The 27,453-nt window shown below is 46.9% G+C and overlaps 1 protein-coding gene across 4 annotated transcripts in view; it reads left to right on the forward strand.

Moving 5' to 3' along the window:
- The first annotated feature begins 463 nt into the window (after nt 1–463).
- Nucleotides 464–27,453, forward strand: part of GSG1L (GSG1 like) — a 57,782-nt gene continuing 30,792 nt past the window's right edge. Inside the window, exons 1-2 of one of the 4 annotated variants that reach the window (XM_077186780.1) lie at nt 464–1,492; nt 18,659–18,706. In XM_077186780.1, coding sequence (XP_077042895.1) covers nt 1,192–1,492; nt 18,659–18,706 — 349 coding nt within the window. In that variant the 5' untranslated portion in view covers nt 464–1,191. The remainder of the gene's footprint in view (nt 1,493–18,658; nt 18,707–27,453) is intronic. The other 3 variants (XM_054643560.2, XM_077186779.1, XM_054643559.2) reach the window with 3 other exon arrangements.

Here is a 27,453-nt window from a genome sequence, read left to right on the forward strand (position 1 = left end):
GTGGCAAGTGTGGCCACCTCAGTGCTGGACACTGGGTCTCAAGGGTTGTGCCTCCACCACCCTCAGGGCACTCAGCAGAGAGCTCAGAGCAATGTGCAGGGGGGTCAGAAACTCTACGAGCCAGCTGGACTTCGTGAGAGGACCATGCACTTCTATTTGGAAATGGGATATTGAGTATTAACTGCTCCCTGCTCTCAGCATTGCCATCTGGTGAATAAAGCCCAGGGTTTGCTCTAATTAGCTCTGTCCGTCTGCACAAAGCAGGACCTACAAAATTTCCTCCAGATCCACTTCAACCAAAACATCTGCAAGAGCTGGGTCTGGGAATAAAAGCCTGGACAAGGGGCTTTGCTTGATGCTGTGAAAGATGTGGGTTTCACACATCACACACTTTCAAATCTAAATTCCTCTGGGGCTGCCAGAGCAAGCCTCTGAAGAAAGAGATTTGCACCAATATTGCAAAAGCAGAATCAAGCCCTGGATTTACTCCTCTCTAGCCCAGAGCAGAAATGCTAAAGTACCACTCCACCCCTCCTCCTCCTCCTGGACGAATCTCTACCTCGGGATACACGAAAAATGCCTTCCACAGCTCCACATAATAACAACATTAATAATAATAATAACACTAATTCTTGTCGGGACTGAGCCGTGACGCCTCCCGCAGGCCGGCTGCGCTGCAGTGGGCTCGGAGCGGTGCCGGGCACGGTGGTGGCAGCGGGTGGCAGCTGTCCCTGCCTGCTCCTGCCCATCCTACGGGAGCAGGGCACAGCGAGGCTGGCAGCCTGCAGGTGTCTCCCGGCGGAGGAGGCTGCGGAGCCCCTCGGGAGGATGATGTGCGGTGGCCGAGCAGATGTTCACTCGCCTCTGGGGCTCCTCGGCAGGCAGAGCCGCTCCGCTGCCCTCAGCGCGCTGAAGCTCCGCGGCTGCGAGGGATCGGCCCCGCTGCCGCGCCGGCAGCTGCTCCTCTAACCAACAAAGGCAGGGTTTCAAGTCAAGGGGGAAGAATGGGAGTCTGGCTGCAGAGCTTCCTTCACCGCTTCAGCAGCAGATTGGGAGAAGCTGAGAGTTTTGATGCCTGGACAACTGGATTCTGAATCGTGAGAGGCTTTGAAACCCACCCCCCCCTCCCAAATAAAACAAACCCCTTTGACTTCTTCTCTCAGCAGGAGGGGGAGGGAGGGCGGATTTACCATGAAGACAAATCGAAGATGCAGAGCCCTGCTAGCAGTGAGTCTGAATCTGATGGCTCTCCTCTTCTCTACAACAGCTTTTATCACGACCCACTGGTGTGAGGGCACACAGAGGGTCCCCAAGCCGAGCTGTGGGAAAGAGAAGAAGACAAACTGCCTCAACTACGGCGGGAATGAGACTGCAAATGAGACGAACCAGAATGTGGTTCATTACAGCTGGGAGACGGGAGATGACCGCTTCCTTTTCAGGTATTTCCACACTGGGATCTGGTACTCCTGTGAGGAAAATATCAATGCTGCTGGTAAGTATAAAACAACTTCCTCCCAGCCTGTGCTGCTTTGTGTTCGCCTCGGCGCGATAAGCGAGGGGCAAGCCGTACCTTAGAGCAGAGAGAGGCAGGGGTTTAACAGTTCTTTGTAGAAAAGCAACCTGTTTCCTGCGGGAGCAGGGGGGTCGCTTGTTTACCTGCTGGCTGCTGCAGGCTCCGAGCTCTCCAGCCGAGCCAGCCGAGCCCCGGAGCAGCAGCGGTGCCGCCGGGCGGGCACTGCAGCCCCGGGCGGGCAGCGCTCCCGGAGCGCACGGCGCTGCTCCGGCAGCTCCGACAGGCATCCCGCAGCAATCGCCCCCAGGACAGCGGGATGAGCGGCAGGGAGAGCACAGAGGGCACGGGTTTTACCAGCTTTTGCCTGGTTTCTGCTCGCCCTGAAGTGAATGACCGCCCGCCAGCCCTCCCTGGGGTGTGCGGTTATTGAGCAGAGAAATGCAGTTAAAGGGCTCAACTGGGCACAAGAAAGCTCATTTCTGTTCCCTGCTCAGCCATTGACTTGCTGGGAAGCGCTCAAAAAGACATCTCTCCAGCTTATCAGTGCATTCATTTCCTCTGCTGTAGCCTGGCACTTCCCAAGGAATACAACACTGGAGGGTGGATGGCAGGCAGCTGCCCTGGGACCAGTCTGAGTCTCAGCAGATGCAAACTGACAGCCCCTACTCCCAGAGCTGTCTGCTAGAGCTAACATCCACACTCTGCTTTTGAAAGAGCTCTTTTCTAGATTATGTGACTGAAAAATAAAGTTTACAGATGTAACTCAGTAGGAGATGATGGATTGTGGATACTTGTTCCTCACTGGGCTGTTCCCATCCCATCCCTGCCACTGCCCTAGGAGTAGATCAGGGAGTTGGTCCTTCTCTGCTGGGAGACAGGAACAGTTAACCATGGGTGTGTTATGCCTCTGAGAACACAGCCCCTCTGGTAATGGGAAATTTAGGGTAGAATTCTGGTAAAATTGATAGAATTCTCTGTGAGGATGTACTATTAAATGGGGCAAACCTGGGGAAGTGCTCACAGCCTGTTTCATCCCAAGGGGTTGTGTATTCTCCCTGGTGTTTTTGAGGAGAGTACTTGCAGAATTAGTTGCTTATTAAAACTCAATTTAATGTTAAAAAAGGAAAGTTCATGAACTCCAGCCTTGGGACTGCAACGGCTCCAGGCTGAAATGAGAGCACCAAAGCAACACTCTTGATGTTAGAAAGAAAAACACAGGAAAAAAAAGCTGATTTGTCTTACTGATTTGGGAATCAGCTTAGGCCACAGCAGCCTGAGTGAGCAGCCTAAGACTCTCTGGCTTTTTGAGCATCTTAGCTGGGGTTGGCATGATCAAGGATGCCCATATTTCTGGCACATACTGAAATCCTTCCAAGTCCAGATTTATGTGTGAGATAAGTTGTAACTGTGTGACTCTAGCCCACTCAGAAAAGTGAGTTATCTGTGGGAGAAGAGAAACACAGAGATCTATTCTGTACTGGGTAAACAAAGCTGTGCTGTAGTGGGTGATTTCAGGAGAGAGATGGAAGCCAGCTTAAAAAAGTTATGGTGAGAGCAGGAGAGAAGGGGCTGCTTCTCCTTCCCCACACCACCACAGCAGCTCAGTGAGTGTTTCCTCTTATCTGAAACTCTTCAGTTATCAGACCAGGTGTGACCAACCTTTGGAAATAACCCAGGCAGGTACAGGGATATACTGGCTTAGACAGACAGCTGCCTCTTTCAGATTTACCATATCTTCTCCTGGGAAGGACAGGAACAATGTAATGGACACGGGTCTAAATTTGTTCCTAATAGTGCCAACATAAAACACCCGACAGCTTTTCACTCAGACTGATGGGTTTGGAATGCCAGACTGTCAGAGTGTTGTCATGGCCTCTTGCAGCCTGACTGATGATCATTTTATCAGAGCTGCAGGGCCCTGAGGCACAGGGCTGTGCTTACACAGGCAGCCCCACTCCAGCTCCCCGTGAGGAATCCACCCCAGAGGCTCATGCCCCACACTCAGCACACCTGCTGAGCCCAGTCCTGCAGGCATCACAAGTCACACAGTCATGGCTGTGTGTTTAAATTGTAATTAATTGCATTAATACTGTTAAATAGTGGTGAATTCAATTAGTCCAAGTCCCCAGCTCAGATGTACACTGTCAATAGCATCTTTCCTAAAGCTCTACCAGCAGCACTCTGAAGTGACTGCAGCAGCAGCCTTGATCCAGGCAAAGTCCCTTCCCCAGTCACTCCCAGCCTCACACTCTGTCAGCAGAACATATGGCCAGAGCCCATGGTCAGCACCATTCCCACAGCTCCCATGCCATCCCAATTCCTCCCTGACTCACTGATGTCTGAATTTAAGCAATGTGAGAGGAGACCTCATCACAGTCTGCAACTGCCTCATGAGGGGAAAAGGAGGGTCAGGCACTGGTCTCTTCTGTGACAGGATCCAAGGGAATGGCCTCAAGTTGTGTCAGGGCAGGTTTATGTTGGATATTGGGAAAAGATGCTTCCCCCAGGGGCTGTTTGGGCACTGAACAGGCTGCCCAGGGTACTGATCCCAGCCCTGAGCCTGGCAGAGCTCCAGGAGTGTCTGCACAGCACCCTCAGGCACAGGGTGGGATTGTTGGGGTGTCTGTGCTGGTTTGATGATCCCTGTGGGTCTCCTCCCTCTGTGATTCTGTGCTGGATCCCACCAGGCACAGGTGAATGCCAGGAACTCTCTGTGTGCTCTGTGTGATCATGGCACTGCCAAAACTCTCCAGAGCCTCCAAACTTCCACACCTCCGAGCCACATTCTTCCTCCAGCCACCAGGCTTTTGATTTCTCTCTCCTCCAGCCACACTGTCACAACTTTCTGCTCCATGCACTGGTGCAGCTGCAACACAGCAGCTCTTGTAGTGCCAACAGGAGCAGCTCCCAGCAGGCTGATGGGAGCAGCATTCCAGGGCTCCCAGTTGGCTGGAGAGGCTGGGACTCAGTCACACCTTAAAATGACATTTAGGCAACAAGCAAACACATTTTTGAGTGTCTTCTCCTTGCCCCTGTTTATCTGCAATGTGCATTTAGATTCCAGAGGCTGAGGTGCAAGCAGCATGCCATCCACTTTGTGCAGAGCCCAGTGGAGCGTGCCTGCCTCTTGGTGCCAGTTTCTGCTTTCCACTGACAGCTCTAACAGAGATTGAATGCTGTGATTATTTCTGAAATAATTTGTGAATCTAGAGTTTATTTTTATCCAGTATGTCTAGGACAGCTCAAGAATTCAAAAAGCATTTAGTACCTGAGAAATGTAATTGTGAATCCCCTCTGGGAAAAGAGGGACTGGAGCATTTCTATTTCATTGCTGGGGGAGTCCTGTAATTATTTAGCACAATTTCTGACTCAAAAGTGTGCTGAACCCCAGTCTAGCAGAAAGAGGTTCTCCCTTTCAGAGTGGGTTCAGTGCTTTGGGTGCCACACAGGTGGAGGTGCCTTCTGTAGGAGCAACACACCCAACCTCAGAAGGGGCTGAGGAAAAAGCTCTGCAGTCTGAGCTGCTCAGGGTCTGCCCTCCCAGGCTGCACCTGGGGCCTCCTCCTGGGCTGTGAACTCCTTGGCTGGGGCCAGGTGCTTCAGAGCCAAGCTCACCAGCATTTAATTTCTTTTAAAATGTGACTTTGGGCACGTATCTTGTTGCACACACACAGCCTGTGCTTGGGCACCTCACAAGGCACCACAACAGTGCTGCACTGACAGCAGCAGTGGTGAACCTGCTGTGGATTCCATGACTCAAGAACACACATGCCATGAAAAAATTAGCACATTAAGTAGGCAAGGTGGCATATCAAATTCTAAAGGAGAGTGTGAGAGTAGGAAGTAGCTTGAGTTGCTGGGAAGCAATGAGAAGTCAGCCAGTTTTGCTCAATTGTGTGTTTGCTTTGATGTTAATAGAAAAACCCATGAACTCAGCCCTTGCTTTAGTTGCCAGTGAAGACAAGCTCAGTATTAACATCCACAGCCAGAGGGGGAAGAGCAGCTGCCCAGCTGCCTTTTAGCAGTACTGCCCCATTAAATAAACAAGGATGCTCACCATGCTCCCCAGAAATCAGGAGAGCAGGAATGGGTATGCATGGCTTGTTTTGTGGGTTTGGATTGAATTTTTTGGAGGGCAAGGGGCCTATAGCCTTTCGTGTGCTCTGTGCCACCTAATACTCCTGAAGGAGGAAATGGGAGAGTGGAATTTAGATTGGATGTAAATATCAAAATAGGTCAGAGGTGTGGGTACTGAATGTGCCTTGAGGAGGAGCCAGAGAGGGAGAGGGGTTTCTCCTGCAGAAATGAGTAAATCTGTGCCATAAACACCAGAAATTGCAAGTTGCCCCAGCCTTTCCCAGCTGCACAGTGGGGTTTCTCCTGCAGCAATGAGTAAAAACCAGAAGTTGCCCCAGCCTTCCCCAGCTGCAGAGTGGGGTTTCTCCTACAGAAATAAGCAAATCTGTGCCATAAACACCAGAAGCTGCCCCAGCCTTTCCCAGAGGTGCTGCAGAACCACTCTGCAGCACCTCTGTCCCCCGCCCCTGTGATAATCACACATCACAGTGATTCACCACAGGTGGCTGCCCAGACAGGGGCTGGGCAGAAGTACCTTGTGAGTATATAATTAAAAGCAAGAGGACTTGGGAATTCTTGCTGGATTATGAGAAATACAATATAATTGGCATGAGTGAAACCTGGCAGGTTTATTCGCATGACTGGAATGTAAAAATTGCTGGTTCTGAATTGTTAGGAAGGAAAGAGTGGTAAAAGGAATGGAGGAGGTAGATCTCTGTATTAAAGATAAAATTTCCAGTGCTAGAGGAACTGAACCCAGGAGGCTAGGATAATCTCCTTCTGAGGATGTTGAAATAATTGGTACATGAAAATGCAGGGTTAGAAGAATCTGTACATCACTATATTAAAGAAAAGTGGGAAAAAAACTGTACAGGCCACTTGACCCAGGGATTTTAGGACAGTTTTCTGAGAAAGCACTCATTTCATGGCCATAAATAGGTTTTATCAAAGGTATGGGTTTATTAAAGGTAAATCATTTACCAAGATGAATCACTTCTCAGACAAGGGTAATGGATTAGACCCAGTCTCTGTGGATTTGCAAAAAAAAGATTTGGTGGAATGTCCCAGTGAAAATTCTTTCCAGAAGAGCTGCAGAGAGTGGGGAGGATGGTGAGAACAGAGGGAGAGGCAGGCAGGCTCCACAGTGAACAGCCTGAGCTCCAGAAGGCTCAGGGCACAGAGATGTCCCATTGGTGGGGATCAAGTGGCAATGACACAGCTCAGACAACACACACCACTGACTGCTTCCATGATTCCAGAACAAAAAGGCATAACAGACAAAAATAAGTACTCTTTCCTGCAGAGCTCCCTGCTAGGGAATGTTGAGAAGGCCAAAATTGGGAATTGCATGGATCCAGAGAGGAAACCTCCATTCCTGTTACTGACAGGATGCTTTTAGAGCAATCCCCAAAGTGCTGCTGCAGTTCTGGTGTGACAAGGGGAGTACAGGAGCAGAATCACCCTGTGCCCACCCCTTTGTTCTTCCCTAAATATCTGTCACTGGCTTCCCTAAATATCTGCCACTGCAGGCAACACAAAGACAGTGGAGCAGAGAGACCTTTTGCATCAACCTGTGTTGCAGATTCGCTTTATTGATTATCATTGGGATAAATAGATTGTAAACTGACTAAAGAACAGTCTTACAAGGAGACTGTGGCAAGTAATACAAAAGGGAGCATTATCCCAATGGAGACCAGATGTTTTTAGCTGTCCTCAAATTTGCTTTTGGAACTGATTCTGTTATTGCTGAGATTAGCAATCAAGGAAAAAAAAGAGCTGGGGATACAATTTGTGTCACCTAAAAAAAATAAAGGTGAGATGAATCCTGCAGCCAGCCCGTGGCCATCAGCAAATGTAGGTGTCTGTGCCCAGACTGATCAACATCCTCATTACACAGGAGCACTCCTTGGGAGGTTCCACTGCTCCTCCTGTGGCATCAACTGAGCCCTGGGATTATGCTTTAGCCTCATTGGCCAAAAGAGAATCTGTCTAAGACCTTGCAATTCCCAACACAGAAGTTTTAATTTGAAGAGAATAATCCTGCTTTGACTGTGCCTCTTACGTACATGCCACACAAAATCTGGGAATATTGGCATTACAGAGGAGAGATTTTTCTGCATAACTGAAAATGTGAGCTGGCCTGATAGAGTTGTAAGAGCAGCATTACATTTTAAAGAAGGTTAAAAGCACCAGATGCCAAGGCCTAAAGCTCTGTGAGGTCACAGGTAGGTGCCAATTGCAGGGGGAAGATAAGAACCAAGTTGGGGGGCACTGTTTGTCTGGGGTGGGGCTGGGAGCTGCCAAGAGCTGTGGCATAAAAAAGAGATTATTCTAGGGAAAAATCAGCACCACAGGCAACACCAGTGTGTTTTGTAAATGCCATGGTGCATGAGTATGGTAAGAAAAGGGGAAGGTGAAATAGGTGCAGTGGGATTTCCAAGGTAGTTAAGGAAAAGAGAATCTCCTTCAAGAAAAGAAAGCTGGTGTTCTGTAGTGTACTGAAGAGCTAGAGAGGATCTAGTGATACCTTACACATGTATGGATAAAGAAAATAAAATTACTTAAATAATTCATCATTGAGGGGAAAAAAGTGACAATCCAAGGACAGGTTCCTGCAGAGTGTGTCTGGACCTCACCTCCACAGAGGGCAGTGTGAGCAAAGGAAACCCAGGGGCTGAAATGGAGCCTTCCAAAGTGCCAGGGAGAGCTGCAGGAGAGAAGAGGAGTGTTTCTGGCATGACAAAGCTTGGAGTGAGTCCTGCATAGCTGATGTGTTGGTGTTTTAGGAGGTCTGGAAGGAGCCTTCTTGCCTCAGTGCCTGTTCTGTGACATCCCTGCCCCGGGGGGGCTGCTGGGCACTAGTGGGAGCCAAGGAAAAAATAGCTGCTGACTGGGTGCCCATCACGTTTTCTGGAGGTTTTAATCGAATCTAAAGCAGCAGAAACTGGCTCCAGGTGGAGGCAGTGTGTGAGGAGGCTGCTCTGCCACTGCTGACATTATTCCAGCTGCTCAGGATCTAATTGGTATGGCTGCTCATGCACTGAACATTAAACTGATGATCTAATTTGGGATCAGAAGGGAAATCTCCCTCAGGCTAGATATCAGGGAGAGTAACAAATTTTTGCCTTCCTTAACAGCATGGGAAGGATCCATTGCAGAGAAGCACTTGTGAGCTCCTCCTAACAAATCCCTGGTATTTTGCTTTCAGGATGAGATAGGTCTGGCCATAGGAATTTACAGATTTATTCGTGTTCCTCACGAGAACTCTTGCTCCCTTCCTGTGGTACATGATAGCTGTGATTTCTGTGCTGGTGATTGCTTTATTGCAGACATTCAGGTTTTTATAGCATGTTGGGGATATTTTGTGTCTGCAGTGCTCTGGGAGTTTTGGATTTTAGGTCCTCCTGATCCTGCTGGGCAGACTAGCTGTGTGAACATCTATCATCCATAAAACATGGACATAAAGTCCCTGTGGGCTGAGCCTCATAACAGAGCAAAGTAAGGGACCAGGCAGCTAACTACCCCTTATTAGATATGTTACTGTTCCTCATGAGTGTTTGGATGTGTCTGTTCTCAGCCATTTAACCCAGTAGCCTTAAAGGACACATCTGAGGAGTTCTGGTGGCTCCTTGTAAATGGGATAAACTTCAAAGTGTTGGAAGATTAACACACAGGTCCCAGATTTCAAAGGGAACTGAGATGCCTTACCCCAGTGTCAGTGCAAAATATGAACAGATGCTTTCAGGGCTGAGGAAATGCATAAGGGATGGAAGATCAATGACTGTGGTACCCCCGTGGGTTTTAAATTACACCAGACTCAATCCTGATGTTAAAACTTTCCTTATGGGGGTTTAGGAGAACTGGCTGACTGGCAGATCTCACAACTGGGATGTACAGTTTGTTGTGATTTAACAGCTGATAATTAAGTGCTGCTCATCCCCTCACTCACTCCTGCCCCAAAGGGCTGGGGAGGAGAGCCAGAGAAAGGCAACACCCGTGGGTTTAGATAAGAACAGCTTAATAAATAAAATACAACAACAATGAGCAATAAAAATAGAGAAAAGGGGAGAGAAAGGACTAAAGCCCCCAAAAAGTTTAGGATGAGAACAGTGTTGCACAGTGCAGCTGCTCACTGCTGCCCAGCCCAGCCCAGCCCAAAGCAGTGACTGGCAGCTCCCAGCAAAACTCTCCCCATTTTACACACTGGGCATCACATTCTAAGATCTGTAATATCCCCCTGGCCAGCTCAGGTCAGCTGTCCTGGCCATGTCCCCTCTTGCTTTTTGTGCACCTCCTGAGTGGCAGAGCATGAGGCACTGCAAAGCCCTTGGTTTGGGCAAGCCCTGCTCAGCAACACCCAAAGCACCTCTGTGTTATCAGCACTGTTCTCATCCTAAACCCAACACTCAGCCCTGTGCCTGCTGCAGGAACCAAACTGACTCTGTCCCTGCTGAAACCAGGATGGCAGGGAATAGGGCTGCTGAAACCAGGACCCTCTGTTAGTCACAAATTGCTTTGACATCAGTGTTCTTTTTGCTAAACCAAAAGGCAATATCAGCCTTTGCTGCTCTAGCTTAGGAAGGAATACAAAAGCCAGTGAGCAATAAGAAGCAGGTGTAATTACTGTGGAATGACATGGCTTGTTTCTGCATGTTTCTAGTCACAGGCAAACAAAATCCACTTGCCTGTATTCCACCTTCCATTTGGCTACAAAAAGGACTCAAACCATGCTCACAATGTGGAAAATCAGTTGAGAGGTAGAGACATTTCACCATGCTTAGACTCACTAGGTTTGGAGAGACCAAAAATCTTCATCATTCAGCATGATTTCACTGTGCATCACCCAGGCAGACAAAAAACACTAATGAGAAATATGTTTCAAATTTATTGGGTACATGCTTGGGAATAAGGTTCACAAGAGGAAATGCATGCACAACTTTTTTTCACTTGATTTCCAAAACTGGATATTCATTTCCAGTGTGCTGCAGTTCACTTCCTTTAAAAGTAATGGAGAAAAGGTTAAAGTTACCTGTTTCCATACCCCAAGCCAGGGCTTCCTGCCTGGAAAAACAGGAAATCTCAACCCAAAGAGCAGCCAGGAGGATGAGAGAAGGAAAGACTTCATAGAGTGAGGGACATACAGCAGCTACATATCTGTGAAGAGCATTGGGGTTTGTCTTTCCCAGTTTTCTGGGTGTCTCAGGGATCCTGGATTGCCAATATCTAATTTATTTTGGCATATTTACATTGGCTCAGGGTCAGCACAGTGTGTCACCCTTGGGATGAGCAGGTGAAACCCTCCCCTTCCCACTGTACAGCTTCAAAAGCTTAAATCAACTCAGAGCTCCTTGATTTAATGAAGTCAGCTCTAATTTGACACCAAAATCATTGAAAACCTGTCTCAGCACTGCTGTTGCCCCGATTTTCACAATCACTTGGAAACCCAACCTCCTTCCCAGCTCTCTAAATGATGGATGTGTGTACACATCCTCCAGGTCTTACCAAGATAATCAGCTGAATCTTGTGACTTGGCTGGCTTTCAATTAGACATGATTTGAGAGCAGCCCGTGGAGATGTTTGCTTTGAGATGCTGGGGAAGATTTTTCACATCAGGGAAGAGTTGCAGCCTGGAACAAGCAGTTGCCATGGCATAGTCCCAGGCAGCAGCACCAGCATTCCCAGCTCTGCCCACACTCCCTGCCCTGCACAGCCCTTCCCTGCTCCAACCCCCCAGGAGGGAACCCCACCGTGGGAATGGGACCTCTGGGGTAAAATTAGCAACATTCCTTTGGGAATGTGCAAACTGAGGAGAAGTGCACCACGCCTGAAATGGAAAAGTGGGAAGCTTTGCATTTTCCCACTTGGAGACGTAGGAAGTTGGAAGGGGTTGGGTTTGCTGAAGGAGAACAGCAGCACAACATTCAGGTTTAAAAGCAATCCCAAAGGCAATACAGGCTGTGAGTAATCCCTGAGAAATTGGGCAAATTCTCAAGATATTTAGAGGTAGAAGAAATGTTGATAGGCAGCAGCAATGAGTGGCAGCTGTCAGAGGAAGAGAAAATAATTAGCTGCATAGTTCAAGACATATTTTTGTGCAATTCTGTGTGAGCTTGTTTATTTTCCAGAAGAAAATATTGCTCCAGCAAAATCAACAGGGTCAACTGGAAAATGTTGATTTTACTGATTAACACTCAATTTTTCGTTAGGGGAAAAAAAAGTCAATTAAGTGCCCTGAGATGACTTTAAACAAAGTTTGCATATTTCAGTTGGTAATTAACCTGATCCAATTCACTTTGAGTGAGCCTATTAACCTGTATATTCCCTCATGTAGTGCTTTTTTTCACTGAAGTTGTGTTGGAGTCCTCAGCCTCATCTAGGCTGGGATCCCTGAAGGGTTATATCTTTTTTTAGACAAATACAATGATTTTACTCTCAGTAGATGATGTAGGATCTCATCAGAATCACATGACTCCAGATATAATTGGAGAGATAAAGATGTGTTAGGGCCTAGTGGGAAAAAAAGGGGACCTTGTCTGTCGTAGGCTGGGAGCCAGGGTGTTACTAAAAGGGAATGTTGTTTAAAAGAAATTTAATCATTTAAATTTCCATCATAACTGCACTCTTGAACTCGTAAAATTTTATGCAGAGTAAGTGGATACAGACAGCTTTTCTTCTTTTTTTTTTTTTGCAAGATGAAAAGCAGAGTTATAACAGAGTTCAGCCAGAACTACCAGATTTCTTTTAAGTCAATTTATTTAACTTGAATATTTTCAAACCATGTCATTGCAAGACATACAAAGTAGGATTTTTCAGGGTTGTTTTTATTTTGTTGCTGTCATTACTAATCAGGAATTTTCCCCTGGCTCAGAGAAGAAAGAACTCGGCAATGCAGGACCAATAAGCAGGACCCAGAACATCAAATTCTGCTCTTTGCTATGACAACAGCCATGTTAGAAACAGAACATTGTCTTGAAGTGCTTTTTTGGTGGTTTTTCTGCCCTCTTCCTCGTTTCCAGTCTAAACCAGCAGGCTGCTGGGCTGTGTGAGGTTCTGAGGACAGGAGCAAACAAACCCCACCTTTTAGGTGGAAGAAGGAGTAGAGTGGCTCTCCCAAAGGCTTAAAGGCAGAGGGCACACAGGGCTTGGATGAACATCTGTGTGCTGGAGTTCAGACCCAATTTCTGTGCATCCAGACCTGCCTTCAGCTGCCCTATGCAACTCTCTAATTCCACAGGACCAGGAGGAATTCCATGGTGGAAGCCCCAGCCAGGCATGTGTGATGTACCCACGAGGTGGGCAGGGCAGGGCAGGGCCCTGGAGCCAGCAAACCGTGGGACCTGATGGTTCTTTAGGACCTGTTTGTCTTAATTTTCTGGCAGGATTGAACTTGGGGGAACTTGGGCTTTCTTTTGGCTAGAGAGGAGCTGAACTCTGAGCTCTTCCTTGGGAAGGTGTGAGGCTTTGCCTCCAGCAGAGTCCCAGCTGTCTCTGTGTGTGTGACACTGACCCCTCAGTGGGGCAGGTGATGGAGCTCCTCCACTTTGCAGGGAAAGGGAGGTGTCTGGGGACTCACCCACCTGCCATGGCTGACCCCTCCACCCTGTGCAGCCCTTACCAGCAGTGCCCCCTCCCCTCCCTGCTCTCTGCAGCTCACCCTGCCCGAGGCACAGCTCTGCCCAGCGGGCCTGCCCTGCACAGCCTGCTGCTTCCCCCTCATAGAGTCTGCCCTGCACAGCCTTCTTCTTCCCCCTCATACAGTCTGCCCTGCACAGCCTTCTGCTTCCCCCTCAAGGGCCTGCCCTGCACAGCCTGCTGCTTCCCCCTCAAGGGTCTGCCCTGCACAGCCTGCTGCTTCCCCCTCATACAGTCTGCCCTGCACAGCCTGCTGCTTCCTCCTCATACAGTCTGCCCTGCACAGCCTGCTGCTTCCTCCTCAAGGGCCTGCCCTGCACAGCCTTCTTCTTCCTCCTCATACAGTCTGCCCTGCACAGCCTGCTGCTTCCCCCTCATACAGTCTGCCCTGCACAGCCTGCTGCTTCCCCCTCACACAGTCTGACATTGCACACATGAGGCACTGTCCATGATGAGAATGTGCACAGGCTTGGAAAGGTTGGGAGCTCAGGACTCCCCTGCATGTTGTGAACAAGGAGGAGGAGGAGGAGTATGGGCCTCCTCGTATTCAGTCCCTTATCAGTCCCTTATCAGTCCCCCCAGTGCTGGAAATGCCGCGGCCCAGGCCCAGGCCCGGCCTGGTGGGCCACAGGTGCAGCTGCTGGTGCTCTTCAAGGTGTTCAGTCCAGAGTACGTTTAAACAGGTCCAAAGAAAAGGGAAAAAAAACCCCACAGTCCAGGGAACTTCTTTGCCTCAGCTAGCTAAACGAACTAAAAGCAAAGGAGATCTCTGTCCCACTGTCTGTCCATCCTCAGACAACACAGTCCAGGAGCAGGAATGTGGAGGAGTGAGTGTAGTGTCTGAAAATAAACTGCTGCTTCTTCTCTCCCCCCTTCACTCTCTGGAACAAGTCTTAAAGGTGCAAAATTTATTATTCAGCATAAACAGAACCAAGACAATTGGGGATAAAGGCATCATATAGTCAACCCAGGACATTCCACCCCTTATCCCCACATCATCAGCTTACTACTAAAACTAATATATATTCTAACTCTACAAACACATACATTATACCTCCAATATACAGCTATACACAGACAATGGCAGTAACATTCAGCAAACAGTGATATTTACACATAGTTCTCACCCAGCAATCAGATCTCCCCGAGGTACACATCGTGTTCTTCCATCTTTTTGCATTATCCACCATGTGCAACCTGGTCCCTTAGCAAAAACAATCCCACAAATGGGTTTGTCTGTACTCGAGGCAGAATTGATCCAAACTGTCTTCCCCAACAAACCTCTGACATGAACCACTGGGACTTTGTCTCCACCTACTCTATGCAAGCAAGATACAGAGATGGTCTCCTAATACTGCCACAACTTCCTCTGTGTCCCTGGCACTGATGGATCAAATCCACACCTTCCTCTGTTTCCTGACACCACACAGCATCCCAAAGCTGAGCTTTCTTCAGCACACACTGGCCTGGAGCTGGAAGGCATTCCAGCCCTGCAGAGCTGAGGGAGCTTCCCCAGCTGCATGGGATGGGGACGTCCCTGAGAGTTTGTGTGAGATGATGCTGAGCGTGATCCCAGGAAGCTTAAAGAAGTGCCAGGGAATTCCTTTTTCCTTCACCTGTTTGCTGCTGGGCCCTTCCCATCCAGGCTGGGGGCACACACACACACAACACACACACACACACACACACACATGTGCAAGCCTGACACTGATGTCTCTGACCACACAGACCCTCAGAGAGGACTGTGCCTTCATCAGCACCCACAGAAACATCCCCCCAGCACCAAACTTGCTCCTCTTCCTCTTCTGCCTGCCCAGCTCTGCAGATCCTGCTGGAACACCTCCACCTGTTCCCACTGCAGATTCATGGGGACATCCCACTGGTGGTCCCTCAGATATTTTCATGGGCTCTGCATCTGTTACCCACACAGCCTCAAGACTCTTCCCCACCCACCAGCTCAGTCTTTCCAGATGTGTCTCCTCCCACTCTCTGGCTGCTCCAGCTTGAAATTCCCCAGCAAGTTACAAACACTCATAGACATGCACATATACAGAATTAGATTAATTAATTAGGATTAATTAGCCACAGATCAACTTTGGACTCTTGGTAGCTCCCAGTCCTGCAGATCCCTGTGACATGTCCCCTCCTTGGGATGTCCCCTCCTTGGGAAGGCCAGCAGAGGCACAGCAGAGCCCCTGCAGGGTCAGTGTGATTAGGAGGAGTGTGTTTGCAAGGACTTGCACAGGTGATGTTTTTACCTCACCCTCAGGAAGCTCAGGAGAAGCTGGTGCCAAGTGCTTTGCCCATGGCTGCTTAGGTGTTGGTCAGCCCTCTCTGCTCAGCCTCCAGCAGCTCCCTGTCACTGCTGAGCTCCACAGAGCCCCATGTGCACTGCTCATGGCCTCTGCTCCTGTGTGGCAGTGCAGAGAATCCCAGCCATGTCCCACCTCTTCTTCCTGCTTGAGTGAAGAGAGGAGAGGTCACTCCTTGCCTTTCTTCCCTGTCAGGATCACAGCCACAAACAGTGGAAGGCAGGGCTCTCAGGGGATGAATCCCAGAGACTCTTCTTGTTGCTTCTCTGAACAGTCTTTTGTATATTCTCTAAAGACTCTCCAGGAGCCTGCATAGGGGGAGAAGATGCATCTGGAAAAGGACAGCACAGCAGGGTAAACTCTGCCAAGTCTAAAATTAAACTTAAGAGGGCTTAAGAGATCAGTTATACAAGATACCCAGAAATAACTTAGAATAAATCCTAAGAGGAACAGTGAAAGCACTGCTGACATCTTCAGTTCTCAGCGAGATGCATGTCTGCATGTGCAAGTGTGACTGTGCTTTATAAATACCACCAGTGGCTACCATTGAAAATGGAAGAGGGTTTTCCAGTGCTCCAGCAGCAGGAACAGCAAAGGGAAGAGTCAGGAACTGCTTGTGCAGCTCCTACTGTGACCTTCAGCAGCAAGCCAGGCACAATCAGCCATTGAAAGTGAGGTGGCATCAGGCTCTTCTCTGTCTCCAGCCATTCTTTTTGCTATGGTTCCTAAAGGACTTTTTCTGGACACTCCAACACTTTCTGTCCATGTTATTTAAACTGGAGGCCTCACCACAGGGAGAGATGGTGTTCTGGGCAAGCTGAGTTTGAGGGAGGAAGAGGATGCTCATTCCTCCCAGCAGCCTGTGACCACCCTCTCCTGTGTCCTGCAGCCAAACACTGGTAACTCTGTCCCCTGCCAGGTGGCTGAAAGGCACCACCAGCTCTCCAAGCAGCCTGTGCACCTTTTCTAGCAGCAAGGCCATTCCCCTTTGCCTGTCTTGGGAGATAATACTTTGGAGAGCCAGGTATTTGTTAAAGGTTTCCAGTAATATGGCTTTGGATTCACTGTAACACAAGTGAGGCATGATCACTGAGACAGCTTGAAGTCAGGTACAAATAAAACTGTGATAAAAGTAATAACTTACATTTGATTAAAAAAAAAAAAAAACAACCACAAAAACCAGAGCCAAACCACAGATCCATATGGCTAGAATGAAAAATCCTGTTTAATCTGCTTATATCCAGTCCAAATCTAGAGGTCACTCTCCCTATATTCCCTTGATTTTATGTCAATAAAATTCCTAAAAAACCTCATACCCTAAACTCAGAGGCTCTGGATGAGAATGTTTTCTGCTTACACCTTAGTATCTTTCATAGTCCATTTACTTATCTGGATTTCTTGGTCAGGAACCTAAAGTAAAGAACCTGGGGGAGCTGGGCTTGTTCATGTCCCTACAAGCAGACAAAGGATGACTGCACTGATGCCAGAGCAGCTACAGAAGTTTGGGTTGGCTATCAGGAAACATTTCTTCAGAGGTGTACCAGAGTGGGAACAAAGTCCATCTCTGAGTCACTAAGGGATGGGTATTACCATCCTCAGAGCATTTCAGAATTTGGGTGGGAAAGTCATGTCATGCTCTGAACAGGAAATGTGCAGGGCTGGTAATTTCTGTGATCCAGATTTACCTTTCCATCTGTTTCCCCCAAAACACTGACAGTTCTTCTGCCCAGATAGAGCCTGCCCTGGATCTGGAAACAGAGATGGTGCTTTGGCAAGCCAAGTGTCACTTCCTTTTCTTGGCTGTCCTCTGGACTCACAGAGTAGAAATCCTTCCCCTGGACATATCAAAATGTGCATGTCAATGTCAAGTGAACCTTTTCTTTTATAGCTACTTAGACAATGGACTAGGTACACATTACCTCTCAGTGTATTTAGCATGGATTTAAAACTGCAAAAAGGAAATAAAAGGGAGAAATAATAGCATTAAAATAATAGATTCTTATGTCAGCACAGCTATCATTTGAATGATTACCTTTATCTCAATCTTGCCAGTAAAGACACCAGAAAGGTGAGCACTTTATATTGCTTTTTATGCATACTGAATTACAAATAGGAAAAAAATACACTGACTTCACCATCACTGTGGCATTTCACTGTTTATTCTTTTTTAATGGCTCACCTTTCCTAAATTAGTCTTTTGAACTTTGTAATTAAAAATGAGCAAAGCTAATTAAAAAAAAAAAAAAAACAGCCTAGTCCTATAACTGCCTTTGCATCAATTACAGTCTTAAAGGGCAAAATGGACTTTATTCCATGACCTCTGGCAGATGTGCAAGCACACCTTGGAGCACATCATATCAAAAGGAACACATACACTTGGTGGAGGGATGCATCCAGGGCAGAGGAATTATTTGATCATCTTTGGTTACCTGAAGAAGTAAAAAGAAAGGTCAAAGTGTCCACCCTAAGACCCATTTCCTGTTCAGAAACTCCTCAAGAATTCCCTCAAGGCCAAAGGTGGTGTCCTAAACAAGAGAGAATTTAATTTACAGTGAAGCACAGGGAGGGGCACAGGCTGAGATGCTCAGAGCAAGGCATTTCCTGCTTTTGAAACATTTTTTTAAACCATTTATACATTTCCTTAGCTTCTTAGTGCTTCAGGCTTTTTCTCAGTCATGTGTGTCACATCTGTGTGTGGAGAGCTCTGTGCCCATGGCAGTGCCCCAGCACTGGGAGGTTTGGTCACACTGGGTGGGGCACAGGCATTGTGTGGTGATGAGAAGGTAAAAGTGTGGGTGAGAGGGGCCCGTGCCCTGCCAGTGCCACCTGCTGAGCTGTTTGTCCCTCTGTCACCCCAGCCAGAGCCCAGCACTGCTCCTGCCTTTGGGAACAGCATCACTGGCCCAGCAGGGGCTCAGCCAGCAAGGAAGGATTTCCTGCACTCCTGATCCAGGGGCTGCAACCCCAAGGGAAGTCCAGCCCTTGGGCACAGGGGAATGAATGTCTGTCCCCAGGGTCCTGGAGAGACTGGGGTGGGAGTGAGGGCAGGAAGCCCATGCACAGAGAGGAGGCAGAGTGACACCAACCCACTTCTGTCTCCTAAAACAATCCTTTTCTTTTAAAGGTGAAAAATGTCGAAGTTTTATTGACCTTGCCCCGGCTTCTGAAAAAGGTAAGAGCACACAGCCAAGGCTTTTTCCTCCCATCTTACAGATTGCATCAGTGTTGTGTCTTGTGGGACCTGAGTGCCAGGGTAAGCAGGATCCCCCAGCACACAGGGACCCACATGCCATCCATGTTACACACAGCCAGCTGGAACAAGCTCCAAGGCTCTGTGACAGCTGTTTGCTTACTTTGTGCAGGTCTGTCATTTATTTGATCTTAACTCAGATGACTTTCTTCAAGGAAAATATTTATTTATGTTGTAAGACAGATGTCACTGTCATATTTTCTGAAAAAAACCCTTCGCCAGGATTTCCTCTCCTGGGAAGATGAAAAGCCTCAGAGAAAAAAACCCAATATTATCTCATTTGCTTCTCCCTGTTTTGCTGCTTTGGAATGTGGTCTGGAGATTGTTTACCAACCAAGGTGCATGTTTGATAGGTTTCATGTGAATTGTTTTTACTTAATGACCAATCACTATCAGCTGTGTCAAACTCTAAGGGGTCAGTCACAAGTTTTTCATGATCATTCTTGTTAAGTCTTCTGTCTGTATCTTTTTCTTTAGTATAGTTTTACTATATAATAGAATAGAATAGAATAGAATAGAATAGAATAGAATAGAATAGAATAGAATAGAATAGAATAGAATAGAATAGAATAGCCTTCTAAGAACATGGAGTCAGACTCATCTCTTCACCTCATCCTGGGGACCCTGCAAATATCACAGACAGACATTTCACTTCTTCCTCTAGTGAGGAAGGAAATGCTGTGTGGTCTCCTCATGCCATGAAGATATTAATGGTCAGAAAAATACAGTCACAGTTTCAAAGATATCTCTTTGTGAGAAGGAATCATCCAGGTGCTTCTTTGGTTGGTTTACCCTTGTGGAAATGTATATACTCAAGTGCACAGAAGCAGCTTGCAACCATTTTCCTCACCCTGGTATTGAAGTTCAATTGATCATTGAGATTTCCTTCATTTTCAGAAGCAATTTACCCCACTTTTGAAAATATATAAGGGGAAAAAAATGCTCAGTAGAGCTCAATTAAAGTGATCTGAGCCCACCCTGGTCCCAGCTGAGGAGATGCCCCATATATTTTGTCAGATCACTTGAGACAATCCCAAAACCTTTTGGGCACAGGGTGCCTTTCTCAGGCTTGGTGGAGCAGCAGTAAGTGGTGTAAGGAACAATTTCCCTTAATTTGCCTGAATTGCTGATCCACTGGAAAATGGGAAGAAAGGCAATTACTGCTAATAAAGCAGGGGGATATTGCAGAGAGAGAAACAGCCACAGAGCCTCTGTGAAATTCATTGTAAGCAAACCCAAATAAATTATGCACATAAGGGAAGAACAAGCCTGGGATTAGTGTCGCTAATGGGCTCCCAGTTAAATCTCACACACACAAATGGGACCTTGGGGCACGAAGGCTCTTACAAAACCAGAAGCTCAACACTCAGCAGCCACCAGAAAACAAACTCTGTGATAGAAAACATGACAAAAGGACTCAGTGATGCCTTTTCAGGCTATCTAAAAACAGAGGCCAGACAAAATTAAGGGAATGAAAAGCAGTTCTATTTATTGAGGGGCCTTCAGGTACATTTAGGGCAGATGAAGCTCCCATGGGCCTACACCCAAAATGAATGAAGGGTCACAGATTTTCACAGTTCTATAAATTTGGTCCATTTGCACATTGGGGGTTAATCTGCTAATTACAGCTTCAGGTAATGAAGTCATTTACCCCAGGTTTGCTCCCCCCAGCTCCCTTTTGTTTCCATCTCTCAGGCCTGAGGCAGTGAGGTGTCCTTGACTGCCAGGCCTGGAGAGGAATTGTTGTGTCTGCCCAAAATGGGGAAGCAGCAGCTCACACTGAGTGTGGAGCTTGGAGTTATACACTAAAAACTGCAGGATTACAAATATAAGAAAAATATAAAAGCAAAAATCCTAAGGCAACCACAGGAGCAGGGCAGAGAGGCACAGAGCTGAAAGCTGCACTTTGCTGTAATACACTGGGGAATTTTGTGCTTTTCAGTGCAGCTCCCAGAACAGCAGTGAGGATCTCAAAGTTCCGGAAAGTTCTGTCCAAGGATGGGAGTAGGACTGGTGCTGAAGGAGAGACACAGGAGAGGAGATGGAATGGACAGGGCTGGGAGAGGAGCTGGAGGGGCAGCTGGGCAAGGGAATCTCAGCTGGGCAAGGGAATATTCCTGCCTTGCCCTGCCAGGGCTGTGGGCACAGCGAGCCCCTCCAGCAGGCAGACCAGAGCTGGCACAAGCTGCCTCCTCTAAAGGCACTGGGGTGGGTTTCTGCTTTATCCCCTTTCTCTGGAACTTCATTATGGTGCAGAATGCTTGGTGGCATCACCCACACACTTTCCAAAACAGCATTTACTGCTTTACTTTCAGGATTTCTTTTGGTTGTGTGAAATGCTGTCAGCATTTTTTTTTTTCCAGGAGAATTTTAGAGTTGTTGCATGATGTCAGTGCATATTTCTAGATGATTCTGTTTTTCTTTTTTGAGGAAGGAAGGCTCTTTCTGTGTAGTGTTATAAAGAAAATTCTATCTATTTCAGAAGACTTTCCATGGAGTTGTAAGGCATATTGACAGAAAGAGAGGGGAATGCTTTGTTAGAGATGGAAAGTGCTGACCATCAGACTCATAAACAAAACCAGGATAAATTCCACAACTGTACATCAAGTTGAACACTGCAACATGGTTAATCTGGAATTTTCACCATCAGTCTGTACTCTCCAGAGCTACTTTCACCACATGTGAAGAGAAAATTGATGCCTGATTTACTTTTCACTGAACAATTCTTTAATGTCTTGACTTAATCTGCTCTTTTCCAGTTAGAAGAAAATTCCCATTCCTTTAATTTCTTCATCCCCTCACTCAGCATTGACTTTAATGGCCAGAGGCTTATCAACTACTCAGCTCCAGCCAGTCCAAGTCAATGAGAAAGGATGAAATACAGTGAAAAGCAAATTTGAGTTCAGTTCAAACATTGTGGTTTTCACGGGCAATCATGTAACTGGGAAATTTGGGACTAAACTTAGCTTCACAATAAGACTGCAACTTATTCATTTTCTGTATATATTCTTAGCATCACTTACCACCAAAAAGTGGTCGTTTATCTGAAACGTCTCTGCAATTTTGTTTATCTGAAATGTCTCTGCAATAGAAGCTCCATTACTGCAGCTGAGCACTCAGGTTTCCCAAAGTTTTCCTTTTAGTTGGTTTTCCCTGGTCCAAAGAGGATTCCTGTCTGACCAACTTCTAAGCTAAACAGAGGCTCCTGAAGCCCATGCCTTTTTCTGAGCACATCATCTTTCACTTTTAAGACACAACTTTTAAGACATGCTAAGAACACACTCAGTGTAGTTGCACAACCCGTCTTTGCTTGGGTCCACCACCAATTAACAGCAAGGTGGTGTTAAACTCCTGCAGATTATTTAAAACCCTCTGATATAGAAAAAGAACTACCACAAAAACTCACAGTAAATAAAACCATCCATGATGAGGTCTAGTCACAACCTTACCACAAACCTTGCATTCATAAATGAAAATTCTTACAGTAAAAATCTCATATTTTATGGCTGAGCTTCCCATCTTTATGCATTAGTGCTGATCTCCAGTGTAGCTGGGAAATGCATCTCTGATCAGTTATTGTACCCTTGTCATATATCTCACCAATGACATCTACTAAAAGGAGGCAGCAAAATTTGGGGCAAACAGACCCACAGTATGGTATAAATAAGCATTTCCAACCCACACTAGGAGAGCTTTTTCCTGCATTTAAGGCAGCTGCCAGCAATCTGTCAGAACCTCATAAGCCTAACATTGAATTTATTAGCTGTTGCTGGTTCTTAGTGCCAAAGCTGCTTAGCAAAATCAGCTTCATGATGGTAGATATTAACTGGAAAAAAAAAACACATTTTCCTATGAGAGTTTACATTTGCTATTGATAAAAATGATAGAGCAATAGCTGGTTACAGTGGCCAGGCTTTTAATGGGCTCTCACTGAGCAGATGTTGGGGCCCACAGAGTGCTCTAATTTTCACTCCAGACATGAGCAGTAAGACAGCAAATATTTCCAAAAGGAGTTGGAAGAGAGCTGTCAAAGTAGGCTGGACCTGATATTTCAGTTCTCAGTTTCTTCTGGGATATTCTCTGCAGAACTTAATCAAAGTTCTGTTGTCCGTGAATATTTAGCTGCCTGAGGAAGAAGAGGGTGATTTTTTCAACAAGTGACAGACACTTCTGTCCCTGTTGTGGTGCCCCACCAGGACACTGAGGCTGGCACACTCCTCCTTCCATGACATCTTCTGTCATCCCATTCCCATGACCTCAAATCTGTGTCCAAGAAAAATCCCAAGAGGCCACAGAGGATACATTCAAAAGGAGGAAACCAAGACCAGAAATTCTGGGGAAAGTGGTTTTAAAAGTTGTGGTTTTAAAAGTTGTGAAGAAGGGGAACCATGACACCACAATGGAGAGCAAAAGGTCCCAGAAATGATCAGATTAAAGGTTTCAGTGACCATAACATCACAGCTGGCCAGACCCACAGGTGTTTCTCCCCCTGCTGTGTGGGATTGCAGCTCCTGCATCCTTCTGTGCATGCATCACTGCCAGCTCTCAGCCAGAGGGTGAGCCCAGCCCAACTGCTTGGGCAAGAGAAACCAGCTGGAAGCAGCACTTGTGCTGGAACCATTTTGCTGGAGAAGAGCAGGGCTTTGCAGGAAATGTGGTGCCCCCAGCAGTTTCTGGGATGGTGCTGGTGGAGGCTGGGACTTAGCAAGCACCTGGAGTGCCCAGAGCTGGAGATGGGGGGCCCTTCCCTTGTGGGGAAGTGCTGCAGCAACAGGCTCAAATGTCAGTCCTGGCTCAGAGCTTTGAGATGGCCACACAAACACAGGGCAGGATTCCCAGGGCAGGCTCCTCACAGGTGTGCTGCAGCCTGGCCAGGTTACTCCAGGGCTCTGTGGTACCTGGTTTTGTGGAACAATTCCACAAGGAATGGCAAGGCAGCAGGCCACCAGCAGCTGCCTGCATTGCACTGCATCCTACCTGCTGATAAACTCAAACTCACAAAATAAACCAGGCTTTTCAGAGACCACAGAGGCTGAGGCAAGGCAAAAGCCTGCAGAAGGAAAATGCTCATGGCTAGTGAACATTGAACAGTCCAAAATCTTACAGGGAGGCTTTTTAAATGAGAGACTGTCCTCAGGCAGAGGTAGGAGGTGCCTCCTGCACGTCCTCTACACAGCCTGTGGTGGTGCATCCTGGAGAGATGAAGCAATAACAATTCTGCATTGCCTAAAAAGTGGCTGGCAGAGCTGAAGTAGCACATGGCAAACAGCAAGTAAACAAATCAAGTCTCACCTAAACACAGCACAGAAAAAAGAGAAAGCTAAGCCAGTTCTGTACATGCTCCTAAACCAGCACTCCAGCAGCAATTAATGAGAACAGAAAAACTAGATGCCTGATTTTAATGGATCCTGACATAATAGGTGTAGCAGAAATTTGATGGGAGAAAGATAATTAGAGGGACAATAATGTCTTGTTGCTGATTACACTGAAAGACAAAGCAGATGTCATGTACTAAAGCTGAATCAGAATAACAAGGTAATGTCATTAATGAGCAACACAATCTCTGTGGATGGATTCCATGTTCAGATAAAAAATGCAGAATTATGTTAGTGATCACCCCTTGGGACAGCTTCAGAGACAGCAGGGTTAAGACTGATAGCAGAGAAGGTGTAAGGACAGAAAACAAAACAGCAGGAGCTGACTAAAACACCATGCACAGACCAAGAAATGTTATCCATGATGTAAAGACAAAATTTGGATGTGAGCATGGAGAAATTAGTGGGAAGCTTGTTACTCTTGACTTAACCCTACACTTGATTGAAAATGTTAGTAGGAGATCCCTTGTATGGCTTGTATGGCAGATTCAGCATCCTTCAGAAGCAATAAAAGTGGTTTTAGAATTTGTGAAGAAAGAAACCCAAGAAAAGCAAGAGCTACTTAAAATAGATTAAAATGTTCAGCTAAAAGGACAACTGAAGCTTGAAAGCCTGAAAACCACTGGATTCTGGCCTCTGAAGCATGCACAAAGTGAGTGACTGAGAGCAAATGGCAGATGATGATCAGTGTTGATAAATGCCAAGTGGGGAAGATGAGGAGTCATCCTACCTTTACATATATAGTGATGGGTTCTGAATTAGCTTTTCCCCTCAGGATAGAGCTCTTGGGCGATGACAGACACTTCTATGAAAACATTAATTCACTGCTCTGCAGAGATTAAGATGAAAAAGAAATATTAGGATCATCGTAGGAACCAAAGAACAAAACAAGAAGTCACCATGCCACCACAAGTACTCATGATGTACCCACCCACCCTGTGAGCACCTCTCATCCCTCCCCTGCCAGCCCCAGCTCAAAGCACTGACAATAAAATTTAAAGACATAGAGAGAAGAGTGGCATTTATGGTCAAAAATAGGGAAATACTTGTTTGGATGAGAAGGACAACACAGAGCAGATTTGAGGCTAGAAAAGAGACAAACGAGACTTGTAACAGCCAAGTTAAAAAACAAACCTCCTTTTTTATGTACTGGGTAGATGTTCCTAAGAAGAAAAAAAGAGGATCAATTTTCTAAGAGGAGCACTTAGAGACCTGCATCAGTAAAAAGAAATGTAACTGAGTCTCCCAAAAGAACTGTACACTTTCCAAAACAGACTCTATATTCTTCTTGAATACTTCCTATTGCATTATTGTTCATATATCTGCAATGGGGTAAATCCTTACCCACACACACTAATACCTGTGCACTTGTCACAGGAGAGCTATGATTAAGTGTGCAGGAAAAAATGTGTTACTTTTATTTTATCTGTGTTTTCTTACACATCTGTTATGAATCACTGAAGTTAGTTTTAAAGGGCAATTAGACATACAAAGATGAAACCATTCTTACCAGCAGAATTCAAGCTAAATTCCTAATTACTGAAAGAGGAAACAGTCTTGTTTTTCACACTGGGGATGCCAAAGATGTGGAGAACACTGGTCTGAACATCATTCATTTCTCAGCCCAGTGCTGAGGGTAGAAGTACATCACAGGCTCTGCACTGGTGCTCTTCAAAGGGAAACACTGAGCCCAAATATATTTAGTGAGGCACATGGGATAATTCCCTTTTAGAGTATTTTTCATCATTTTTTCCACTCTCTTGCTCTACTCATTATATTACTACCACACCAGGAAAAAGAGATTATGGCTACAAAGATATCCCACAGTCTGCTCAGTATCACACACAGATTCAATCTGCTCCATGCCAGAGCCATCCAAAGCCATCATCACATAGAAGAGAATAATTTTATGAGTCACAGCTCCACCTCACCTTCCAAAGTAAAGAAACTAACCAAGAGGTAAAGCTAAACAAAACCAAAACACAGCTTAACAGAGCTTTTCCTCCCTCCCCTCAGCAGTGTCAGGTATTCCTCCTCTGGTTTCCCACGTTCTGCAAGGCGCAGTCCCTTGTCTGGGTGCCAGCCCTTTCTCTGCCCTTGCTGCCCCATTCAGTTGATTGGAGCAGGCAGGTTTAGGTAGCTCAGGTGGCATTTAGGGTCAGGAGGCTGCAGTGTCTCTGGTGGCTCTGTGTGTGCCTCTGCAGCACAAGAGCACGGGCAGATGGTCGGCTCTGCCGTGACGCATTAACCAGCAGCGCTCAGCCCGCTGCCAGCCACAACAACATGCTCAGGGTTCATTCTTCTCACCATTTTCTATTGATCACTCCAGCATTTCTGGCTTGGAATTCCCAGTATTGGAGTAGCAGGGGAGAGCAGATGACTAAACCCACCCAAATGGCATTGGAAGAGAGAATGAGATTTACATGGAGCTGGCCTTACTGCTCTTCCAAACAATGTGCACAGCATTTCTGAGTGTGTGCCCATTTGCCTTATTTTTTCTCTCTTCCCTCTTGAAGAAGAGAGATTTAAGTGAGATCAGGGTGTCAGTTCCAACAAAGTCACTAAGTCTGAAAAAGCAGAGCAATGAGTCAAGAAACACAAGGACAGCAAAGACAGACTAGGAGACACATGAGCAGAACTTTTTGTTGCTGCTAACATGAGAAGGGTAACAATTCCCCATGTCCCTGGCTGACCAAGAGAAGAATGAAATGCTTTTGCACAAGGAAGAGATGACACTTGCAGGGTGCAAGTTCACACCCCCCAGAACCAGGGCTGGCCCTCAGACATGGCTCTTCTCCTCCCACATGGGGTGACACCTGTCTAGGTGACTTCTCCCAGCCTCTTGTGGTTTCCCAGTGTTTTGTGGCACTTCAGGGATGTTGGGGACAATGGCTGTGAAGCACGGGGTGAGAGGAGCACGTTCTCCCCCAGGCAGCAGCTGCCAGTGGGGAGGTGAGAAGGTTCCACACTCTCCAGGACAGCATTGCCTTGACACTGGTGTCTCCTCAGCTGCTCAACAATGCAGCACTGGCTTGTCCTTCAAGTGCCACACTCCTGGTGTCTCCTCAGTCAGGCACAAGGATCTCAGTGGTTATTTGGGAGCACACATGGCTCAGTTCCGCTGCTTTGAGCAGACAGAAGGGGTTTTGTCATATGATGAACTGTGATGCAAAAAACCCCCCAAAGCTCCTACTTGCTCATCAGACTCTCTCAGACAGCTCAGGGCTGAACTGGCAGAGGAGGGGCTGGAGCTGGTGTGGTCTCACCACAGCTCAGACAGAGCCTGGCTCTCAG

This window comes from Agelaius phoeniceus, chromosome 16 (genome assembly GCF_051311805.1).
Source record: "Agelaius phoeniceus isolate bAgePho1 chromosome 16, bAgePho1.hap1, whole genome shotgun sequence".
Taxonomy (NCBI): domain Eukaryota; kingdom Metazoa; phylum Chordata; class Aves; order Passeriformes; family Icteridae; genus Agelaius; species Agelaius phoeniceus.